This window comes from Antedon mediterranea, chromosome 3 (assembly GCF_964355755.1).
Source record: "Antedon mediterranea chromosome 3, ecAntMedi1.1, whole genome shotgun sequence".
In the NCBI taxonomy this organism is placed as follows: domain Eukaryota; kingdom Metazoa; phylum Echinodermata; class Crinoidea; order Comatulida; family Antedonidae; genus Antedon; species Antedon mediterranea.
This window is the reverse complement of record NC_092672.1, coordinates 3,566,507-3,579,875: the sequence shown is the minus strand read 5'-3', so window position 1 is coordinate 3,579,875 and position 13,369 is coordinate 3,566,507. Positions and strand designations below refer to the sequence as shown.

The 13,369-nt window shown below is 31.4% G+C and overlaps 1 protein-coding gene across 2 annotated transcripts; it reads left to right on the top strand.

Moving 5' to 3' along the window:
• Window positions 1-10,354: 10,354 nt before the first annotated feature.
• LOC140043372 (uncharacterized) lies at window positions 10,355-12,437 on the top strand. 2 transcript variants are annotated; one of them, XM_072087872.1, is made up of 4 exons: window positions 10,355-10,531; window positions 10,727-11,244; window positions 11,571-11,630; window positions 12,287-12,437. In XM_072087872.1, the coding sequence occupies exons 2-4, from the start codon at window positions 10,734-10,736 to the stop codon at window positions 12,430-12,432; spliced, it is 717 nt and encodes a 238-aa protein (XP_071943973.1). In that variant the 5' UTR covers window positions 10,355-10,531; window positions 10,727-10,733; the 3' UTR covers window positions 12,433-12,437. The 2 variants fall into 2 exon arrangements, with proteins under 2 accessions (XP_071943973.1, XP_071943972.1); XM_072087871.1 differs by having other exon boundaries at window positions 10,502-11,244.
• Window positions 12,438-13,369: the final 932 nt, after the last annotated feature.

Here is a 13,369-nt window from a genome sequence, read left to right as displayed (position 1 = left end):
TGGCTATAAGATAATATTGTGCTTAACTTTCTTATGTTATGATAGGCCTCTATGCGTGAGATGTAATAATAATCTGAAGTTCTGATCTTGGAATTTGTTTCATTTTTCTTTTAAATATTAGTTTTATTTCCTTCACCAAAAAGACAACATTCTGCCAGTTTGGATTTATAAGGAAAGAGATCGGAAGGGAGATCGTTTTGATAACTTCCTTATAGCGTGCTCGTAACAAGAACACATTGTGACGTAACGAGAAGAAAAACAACTCAATAACGATTCACACAGCGAAATACAATGTAGACTATGATACAGATTGCAATCACATATCATATTATGATTACACAGCGAATACAATGTAGACTATGATACAGATTGCTATCACATATCATATTATGATTACACAGCGAATACAATGTAGACTATGATACAGATTGCAATCATATATCATATTATGATTACACAGCGAATACAATGTAGACTATGATACAGATTGCTATCACATATCATATTATGATTACACAGCGAATACAATGTAGACTATGATACAGATTGCAATCACATATCATATTATGATTACACAGCGAATACAATGTAGACTATGATACAGATTGCAATCACATATCATATTATGATTACACAGCGAATACAATGTAGACTATGATACAGATTGCAATCATATATCATATTATGATTACACAGCGAATACAATGTAGACTATGATACAGATTGCTATCACATATCATATTATGATTACACAGCGAATACAATGTAGACTATGATACAGATTGCAATCACATATCATATTATGATTACACAGCGAATACAATGTAGACTATGATACAGATTGCTATCACATATCATATTATGATTACACAGCGATTACAATGTGGACTATGATACAGATTGCAATCACATATCATATTATGATTACACAGCGAATACAATGTGGACTATGATACAGATTGCTATCACATATCATATTATGATTACACAGCGAATACAATGTAGACTATGATACAGATTGCTATCACATATCATATTATGATTACACAGCGAATACAATGTAGACTATGATACAGATTGCAATCACATATCATATTATGATTACACAGCGAATACAATGTAGACTATGATACAGATTGCTATCACATATCATATTATGATTACACAGCGAATACAATGTGGACTATGATACAGATTGCTATCACATATCATATTATGATTACACAGCGAATACAATGTAGACTATGATACAGATTGCTATCACATATCATATTATGATTACACAGCGAATACAATGTAGACTATGATACAGATTGCAATCACATATCATATTATGATTACACAGCGAATACAATGTAGACTATGATACAGATTGCTATCACATATCATATTATGATTACACAGCGATTACAATGTGGACTATGATACAGATTGCAATCACATATCATATTATGATTACACAGCGAATACAATGTAGACTATGATACAGATTGCAATCACATATCATATTATGATTACACAGCGATTACAATGTAGACTATGATACAGATTGCTATCACATATCATATTATGATTACACAGCGAATACAATGTAGACTATGATACAGATTGCAATCACATATCATATTATGATTACACAGCGAATACAATGTGGACTATGATACAGATTGCTATCACATATCATATTATGATTACACAGCGAATACAATGTAGACTATGATACAGATTGCTATCACATATCATATTATGATTACACAGCGAATACAATGTAGACTATGATACAGATTGCAATCACATATCATATTATGATTACACAGCGAATACAATGTAGACTATGATACAGATTGCAATCACATATCATATTATGATTACACAGCGAATACAATGTAGACTATGATACAGATTGCTATCACATATCATATTATGATTACACAGCGAATACAATGTAGACTATGATACAGATTGCTATCACATATCATATTATGATTACACAGCGAATACAATGTAGACTATGATACAGATTGCAATCACATATCATATTATGATTACACAGCGAATACAATGTAGACTATGATACAGATTGCAATCACATATCATATTATGATTACACAGCGAATACAATGTAGACTATGATACAGATTGCAATCACATATCATATTATGATTACACAGCGAATACAATGTAGACTATGATACAGATTGCTATCACATATCATATTATGATTACACAGCGATTACAATGTGGACTATGATACAGATTGCTATCACATATCATATTATGATTACACAGCGAATACAATGTAGACTATGATACAGATTGCAATCACATATCATATTATGATTACACAGCGAATACAATGTAGACTATGATACAGATTGCTATCACATATCATATTATGATTACACAGCGAATACAATGTAGACTATGATACAGATTGCTATCACATATCATTTTATGATTACACAGCGAATACAATGTAGACTATGATACAGATTGCAATCACATATCATATTATGATTACACAGCGAATACAATGTAGACTATGATACAGATTGCTATCACATATCATATTATGATTACACAGCGATTACAATGTGGACTATGATACAGATTGCTATCACATATCATATTATGATTACACAGCGAATACAATGTAGACTATGATACAGATTGCAATCATATATCATATTATGATTACACAGCGAATACAATGTAGACTATGATACAGATTGCTATCACATATCATATTATGATTACACAGCGATTACAATGTAGACTATGATACAGATTGCAATCACATATCATATTATGATTACACAGCGAATACAATGTGGACTATGATACAGATTGCAATCACATATCATATTATGATTACACAGCGATTACAATGTGGACTATGATACAGATTGCAATCACATATCATATTATGATTACACAGCGATTACAATGTAGACTATGATACAGATTGCAATCACATATCATATTATGATTACACAGCGAATACAATGTAGACTATGATACAGATTGCAATCATATATCATATTATGATTACACAGCGAATACAATGTGGACTATGATACAGATTGCAATCATATATCATATTATGATTACACAGCGAATACAATGTAGACTATGATACAGATTGCTATCACATATCATATTATGATTACACAGCGAATACAATGTGGACTATGATACAGATTGCAATCACATATCATATTATGATTACACAGCGAATACAATGTAGACTATGATACAGATTGCAATCACATATCATATTATGATTACACAGCGAATACAATGTGGACTATGATACAGATTGCTATCACATATCATATTATGATTACACAGCGAATACAATGTAGACTATGATACAGATTGCTATCACATATCATATTATGATTACACAGCGAATACAATGTAGACTATGATACAGATTGCAATCACATATCATATTATGATTACACAGCGAATACAATGTAGACTATGATACAGATTGCAATCACATATCATATTATGATTACACAGCGAATACAATGTAGACTATGATACAGATTGCAATCACATATCATATTATGATTACACAGCGAATACAATGTGGACTATGATACAGATTGCAATCACATATCATATTATGATTACACAGCGAATACAATGTAGACTATGATACAGATTGCAATCACATATCATATTATGATTACACAGCGAATACAATGTGGACTATGATACAGATTGCAATCACATATCATATTATGATTACACAGCGAATACAATGTGGACTATGATACAGATTGCAATCACATATCATATTATGATTACACAGCGAATACAATGTAGACTATGATACAGATTGCAATCACATATCATATTATGATTACACAGCGAATACAATGTAGACTATGATACAGATTGCAATCATAGATCATATTATGATTACACAGCGAATACAATGTAGACTATGATACAGATTGCAATCACATATCATATTATGATTACACAGCGAATACAATGTGGACTATGATACAGATTGCAATCACATATCATATTATGATTACACAGCGAATACAATGTAGACTATGATACAGATTGCAATCACATATCATATTATGATTACACAGCGAATACAATGTAGACTATGATACAGATTGCAATCATAGATCATATTATGATTACACAGCGAATACAATGTAGACTATGATACAGATTGCAATCACATATCATATTATGATTACACAGCGAATACAATGTAGACTATGATACAGATTGCAATCACATATCATATTATGATTACACAGCGAATACAATGTAGACTATGATACAGATTGCAATCATATATCATATTATGATTACACAGCGAATACAATGTAGACTATGATACAGATTGCTATCACATATCATATTATGATTACACAGCGAATACAATGTAGACTATGATACAGATTGCAATCACATATCATATTATGATTACACAGCGAATACAATGTAGACTATGATACAGATTGCTATCACATATCATATTATGATTACACAGCGATTACAATGTGGACTATGATACAGATTGCAATCACATATCATATTATGATTACACAGCGAATACAATGTGGACTATGATACAGATTGCTATCACATATCATATTATGATTACACAGCGAATACAATGTAGACTATGATACAGATTGCTATCACATATCATATTATGATTACACAGCGAATACAATGTAGACTATGATACAGATTGCAATCACATATCATATTATGATTACACAGCGAATACAATGTAGACTATGATACAGATTGCTATCACATATCATATTATGATTACACAGCGAATACAATGTGGACTATGATACAGATTGCTATCACATATCATATTATGATTACACAGCGAATACAATGTAGACTATGATACAGATTGCTATCACATATCATATTATGATTACACAGCGAATACAATGTAGACTATGATACAGATTGCAATCACATATCATATTATGATTACACAGCGAATACAATGTAGACTATGATACAGATTGCTATCACATATCATATTATGATTACACAGCGATTACAATGTGGACTATGATACAGATTGCAATCACATATCATATTATGATTACACAGCGAATACAATGTAGACTATGATACAGATTGCAATCACATATCATATTATGATTACACAGCGATTACAATGTAGACTATGATACAGATTGCTATCACATATCATATTATGATTACACAGCGAATACAATGTAGACTATGATACAGATTGCAATCACATATCATATTATGATTACACAGCGAATACAATGTGGACTATGATACAGATTGCTATCACATATCATATTATGATTACACAGCGAATACAATGTAGACTATGATACAGATTGCTATCACATATCATATTATGATTACACAGCGAATACAATGTAGACTATGATACAGATTGCAATCACATATCATATTATGATTACACAGCGAATACAATGTAGACTATGATACAGATTGCAATCACATATCATATTATGATTACACAGCGAATACAATGTAGACTATGATACAGATTGCTATCACATATCATATTATGATTACACAGCGAATACAATGTAGACTATGATACAGATTGCTATCACATATCATATTATGATTACACAGCGAATACAATGTAGACTATGATACAGATTGCAATCACATATCATATTATGATTACACAGCGAATACAATGTAGACTATGATACAGATTGCAATCACATATCATATTATGATTACACAGCGAATACAATGTAGACTATGATACAGATTGCAATCACATATCATATTATGATTACACAGCGAATACAATGTAGACTATGATACAGATTGCTATCACATATCATATTATGATTACACAGCGATTACAATGTGGACTATGATACAGATTGCTATCACATATCATATTATGATTACACAGCGAATACAATGTAGACTATGATACAGATTGCAATCACATATCATATTATGATTACACAGCGAATACAATGTAGACTATGATACAGATTGCAATCACATATCATATTATGATTACACAGCGAATACAATGTAGACTATGATACAGATTGCAATCACATATCATATTATGATTACACAGCGAATACAATGTAGACTATGATACAGATTGCTATCACATATCATATTATGATTACACAGCGAATACAATGTGGACTATGATACAGATTGCAATCACATATCATATTATGATTACACAGCGAATACAATGTAGACTATGATACAGATTGCTATCACATATCATATTATGATTACACAGCGAATACAATGTAGACTATGATACAGATTGCTATCACATATCATATTATGATTACACAGCGAATACAATGTAGACTATGATACAGATTGCAATCACATATCATATTATGATTACACAGCGAATACAATGTAGACTATGATACAGATTGCTATCACATATCATATTATGATTACACAGCGAATACAATGTAGACTATGATACAGATTGCAATCACATATCATATTATGATTACACAGCGAATACAATGTAGACTATGATACAGATTGCAATCACATATCATATTATGATTACACAGCGAATACAATGTAGACTATGATACAGATTGCAATCACATATCATATTATGATTACACAGCGAATACAATGTGGACTATGATACAGATTGCAATCACATATCATATTATGATTACACAGCGAATACAATGTAGACTATGATACAGATTGCAATCACATATCATATTATGATTACACAGCGAATACAATGTAGACTATGATACAGATTGCTATCACATATCATTTTATGATTACACAGCGAATACAATGTAGACTATGATACAGATTGCTATCACATATCATATTATGATTACACAGCGAATACAATGTAGACTATGATACAGATTGCAATCACATATCATATTATGATTACACAGCGAATACAATGTGGACTATGATACAGATTGCAATCACATATCATATTATGATTACACAGCGAATACAATGTAGACTATGATACAGATTGCAATCACATATCATATTATGATTACACAGCGAATACAATGTAGACTATGATACAGATTGCAATCACATATCATATTATGATTACACAGCGAATACAATGTAGACTATGATACAGATTGCAATCACATATCATATTATGATTACACAGCGAATACAATGTGGACTATGATACAGATTGCAATCACATATCATATTATGATTACACAGCGAATACAATGTAGACTATGATACAGATTGCTATCACATATCATATTATGATTACACAGCGAATACAATGTAGACTATGATACAGATTGCTATCACATATCATATTATGATTACACAGCGAATACAATGTAGACTATGATACAGATTGCAATCACATATCATATTATGATTACACAGCGAATACAATGTAGACTATGATACAGATTGCTATCACATATCATATTATGATTACACAGCGAATACAATGTAGACTATGATACAGATTGCAATCATAGATCATATTATGATTACACAGCGAATACAATGTGGACTATGATACAGATTGCTATCACATATCATATTATGATTACACAGCGAATACAATGTAGACTATGATACAGATTGCAATCACATATCATATTATGATTACACAGCGAATACAATGTAGACTATGATACAGATTGCTATCACATATCATATTATGATTACACAGCGAATACAATGTAGACTATGATACAGATTGCAATCACATATCATATTATGATTACACAGCGAATACAATGTGGACTATGATACAGATTGCAATCACATATCATATTATGATTACACAGCGAATACAATGTAGACTATCGATACAGATTGCAATCACATATCATATTATGATTACACAGCGAATACAATGTAGACTATGATACAGATTGCAATCACATATCATATTATGATTACACAGCGAATACAATGTAGACTATCGATACAGATTGCAATCATAGATCATATTATGATTACACAGCGAATACAATGTAGACTATGATACAGATTGCAATCACATATCATATTATGATTACACAGCGAATACAATGTGGACTATGATACAGATTGCTATCACATATCATATTATGATTACACAGCGAATACAATGTAGACTATGATACAGATTGCTATCACATATCATATTATGATTACACAGCGAATACAATGTAGACTATGATACAGATTGCAATCATAGATCGTATTATGATTACACAGCGAATACAATGTAGACTATGATACAGATTGCAATCACATATCATATTATGATTACACAGCGAAATACAATGTAGACTATGATACAGATTGCAATCACATATCATATTATGATTACACAGCGAATACAATGTAGACTATGATACAGATTGCAATCACATATCATATTATGATTACACAGCGAATACAATGTAGACTATGATACAGATTGCAATCACATATCATATTATGATTACACAGCGAATACAATGTAGACTATGATACAGATTGCAATCACATATCATATTATGATTACACAGCGAATACAATGTGTAGACTATGATACAGATTGCAAGCATAGATCATTTGACTTTAATAAAAACTTTAATATCAAAATAATACACTGTACAACTGCCACAAATCATGTTTAAAGGTCCTTCATTTACTGAAGTTTCTAAAAAACATAATGTGACGTCAGTATCCACTCTTTACTTTGCAATCTCGTCACTCTTTCGTGGAAACACAAATTATGCATTGTTGATATCCATGTGTATCATCATCATCATCATCATTATCATCGTCATTATCATCATCATCATCATCATCATCATCATCATCATCATCATTATCATCATCGTCATCATCATCATCATCATCATTTTACGATGTAGTTTTTGAATCAAAATGTTAGAGAATCGAAATTCATCATTTTTACCTAAAATATCGATGTTTTCAGCAAGAATGAGTACATCTTTGATCAATGTTTCCTGCTTCAAAATCTGCGTAGAATGTTGTAACAGTCGAAATGCAAGGATATTAGGGAGGTTTCGCAACGCTACGAATACGATAACGAAAACGGATACGTCACGCACACGTATTGTTTTCGTAAGCCATACACAAATCTGTTTCGCATGGCAACGAAATATTGAGGCACGTCCAAAATATGACTGCGGTAAATTTGAGTGAAGCGAAGGTACGTGTTGCTTGGTGCTTGGCTGCCTAGGCCTACCGTAACATCAAAGCGAGTGAGGACTTTAAAAACTGCTATTTATCAAAATTGATTTGGCATTTTAGTAAATTACTTTAGTAAATTACTTTCAATAAATCTATAATTATATTATAATCATGAATCATTCCTGATTCAAATGCAAAATGTGCAAAAATAGATCAAAAACTATACTCGTTTTGTAGTTACGAATATGACTGGTGATATTCGTCAACACGAATACGCTTTACGGATATGAAATGGGGATCAGCTCAAAAGTTTCACAAATGTATGACGTATCCGTTTTCGTTATCGTATTCGTAAGGTTGCGAAACCTCCCTATTGACGCACTACAACAACAAGCTGCACTCGACGACTACCCACAGTAGTCTGTCTGTTAGTCACTCGATGCTAAAGATATACATATTTATGTTGATAGTGTACGATAAGTTGTTGTGTGCTTGAATCAAAATCGTACATTATTGTTGTTCATTTGACCTTTGACATGACGAAATGTTCAGAGGTTTCAGCATCCGCGCCTACACAGTGTGTCTGTTTAAGCATTTAATTTAAGTTATAGCACTTTATAATAGGCCAACAAAATACAATTTGTTCCGTACATGTGTAGAAAAGTGACATTAAAAAAAGGACAAACATTTACATAAACTATTAAATTTAGCGTCGTGAGGTAATTTCCCGCATGATCGCAATCAAAAACGGTACTGGGTTTGATCTACTAGCGTTCCTGCTCCCAACTAGTCATCCATTCATAGACGTTGATGAAGCAAGCCTACCTGGTGGTGGCTATATAATGGTAAACTGTTATTACGAAGTTATGAACTAACAAATCATGTGTTTTTTTGAGTGACAAATTATTCAAAATCACGCCATGCATGAATGCACAAAGGAAGCCGGTACTTCCTTTATGATGAAATATTAAAATCAAGAACCTAGAATTCTTATATTATTATTGTGGTGTTAGCTTCTACGGCCTACTCATGAAATAGGACTTGAAAACGTTGTTGTTTGTTCATTTCATGTCGCTCATCATTGAACTTAGACAAAATCCTTAAGGTGATCACGATTAAGTTGATCCGGCTTTTAATAGTTAGCCGACTCTGCTTTAAAGTGAGAAAACAATTCAGTCCTGCACCACTCACTGGTAAACTAATGTGAATTGTTCACAATCACAGATCTGATGTAAAGGGAACATAGCTGTTGCAACTTAAGGGAACATTATAACAGATGGAACTTTAAAGTGAAAGAACATTAAACTGTTAAGGCCTGACGTCATCAGTGGAAACATTGTTCATAGTTAATGTAAGTGATCTAGATTTGTTTCTATTTTGTAAGTGAGAAACACCGACTTAATTGTTTATGTTTTTATCTTTCTTTGTCTACTAATAATATGTATGTTTTGCTTTACTATTTACTTAATCAATATTTCTGTCAAAGTTGCTAAAATCAATAAGAAAAATTCGACAAAATTAAATTTATTATTATTATTCTTTACAGAATCAAAATGGATGAAAAAGATGTAGAATTCCAAACATTTCTGAGAGAACTTAGTGAATACTATTCTGGTGTAAACCTGCGATGGCTGAGAATGCTTCTATTTGGTATTATACCCATTGGAACTCTTGATGTAAAATCAGTCCTAGATTTATTTAATCAACTGACTGACCGTGGATTGATTTCCAAAACTGATGTGAAGCTGTTGTCGGACATTGCTGAAGTAACCATGATGGCCCCAGCAACAAAACGCATAGACACATATAAGAACACTATCCAAAGTAGCGATACAGCAGGTGTAGGATTAACAGCATATCGCAGAGCAATGTTTAATGTGCTAACTAACACTGACAACGACGATTTGATGACGGTTATTGGTTTCTACAAACTGAGTGCCTACAACTATAAGAATATATGGGATGTTGTATATCACATTGAGAAAGCCGGACGCTTGAAATCTCAAGACGACCGTGACACTTTTGCAAAGCTTATAAACCAACATGCACAAAGTTTTCTAAAAGGTAGATCACCACATTATTATGCATAAAACACTTACTTGAGATCATTTGATTTAAATGGAACCTAAATACGTAATTTTGAAATGTGTATTTAACTGTAGGCCTAATTTATAACGAAGTTCATTAAACAAATTATTATAAAACGGGTTTTTAAATATTTGATTTACATAATTATACAGTACACAATAGGCCTATTAAGAGGTTAAATCAGAAACAGGATAGTTTACTAAAAATGTACCGTATTTTGCTCCCAAACAATCGGTAGATTTTTAGGTAGAATAATTGTCTTTTCATTTGTTGTTGTTATTATTATTTTATTATTTAAACAGGGCAAGTGGCAACAAGTAATGAAGAACAAGGAATTCGAAAAGAGGGTACATCAGAAACAGGTTTGTTGCTTTCAGAATAATATTTAAACAAAATCCTTTTTGATGTTTAATTCCAATCCTGACCACATGTATGTAGAAGGATATAATAATTAGGAAGCTTCATTGTTTAAAAAACGAATTGTTAACACCATAATAAGTAAGACCGTTTTACACATAATATTATTCTTTGAGATCCAATAAGCTTAATTCTAATCCGCATTGCAAAGTTTGTTTATTGAATACAAATAAAAATAGGTCTACTAAAAAGTTAGATTTTCAGAGTAAATATTTATGTTTTATTAGTATTTCAAGACAATCGCCACTACACGGTGTACGGCTCTGAAAATGTTTATTTTTCTGTTTGCTGCCCTCTGTTGAGCATATTTAGATAACCCCTGATAGATTAAAAATTGTGTTTGCCGCCCTCTATAATTCCGCCTATACTACAATCAATGGAAAAACGAAGTTTCTGTAACAATAAAACATTCTTATGCATTAACAACATGATATTATCTAGCCGTGAACAAACCTAAATAAATAGTTAACATGATTACATTCATATTAATTTGGTAAAAACAATGCTTAAAATTGTTAATCAGCATTGTAATAATATTAATAATGTTTTCCAAATAAAATATATTCAGAAAAGATAGAATTAGTTATTTTTCCTTAAACAGATGAGGAAGTGTCGACGACTCAAGAAGAACAAGGAAAGCGAAGAGAATATAAAGACTCTGCCTCACGAGGAAACAGAAAATCTTGGTTTGTTATCACTCGCGAAAGATTGGGCTTGAAAAAATCAGATTCAAGTGAGTTACTTTAGTTATATGAACGCATTACATAATAATATGGTATTTAAAAAATTAATATCAGAAAAAAATAAATTTCCTATTTAGAAAGTATATTAAGTAAAACTGAGTTTAATGGGTTTAGATAGATATAATTTATGTTTGAAGAAATGTTTACCAAACAAAATCACATTGTCTTACTTTAATTTTGCTCATTTAATCATAATTAATTTGAAAATAAATGTCTCTATAAAAAAAGTTTCTAATCAAATTCGAAAATAGTAATTCACCGTACTATTTCATGCTGGTGTACTCTGTAGTAGTTACAATCAAGTTTCGTTCTGATTAATGATATATTTTGTTTGCCGCCCTCTATAATCTCTTTACTGTACAGTATTAATTTATCTATTTGTGGCATACAATATTGTGGATGATCATTAATGAATGTAATTATGACGTAGATAATTGTGAGTTTAGTTTCAATCATAAACGTCCTCTGTAACAAATGGCCTTTTAACCTAATAACTTAAATGCATATAATATATGTTAATATTATTTGTTATTGCTGTCGTATAAGCAAAAGTTGGATTACTGAATACTGAATACTGTATACTATATACCTGAAAAATCTTTAATTTCTTATACTACAATTTAGCTTTTAATTCACCTACAAACAAAATTAATTCATGCGTCACATAACCGCTAATGTCGTGAAACCGTAAATGTAAAATATCCGCTTTACCTCCAGCTAATGTAGAAACACAGCTTATGTAGTAAATACAAAATCAACACCAGCAGCACGCCCGACATATGAGGTTTACTATATAAGCGGTGGATTGCTACTTAACGGCTACAATATCGGTGCGGATCCAGTTGTTTCAGTTTTCTTCGTTTTTTATTGAATATAGTTTTTTGCCCTCTATATAATTTACTTGAGTGTACTTCGGCTTTAATTTATACACAATTTGCATT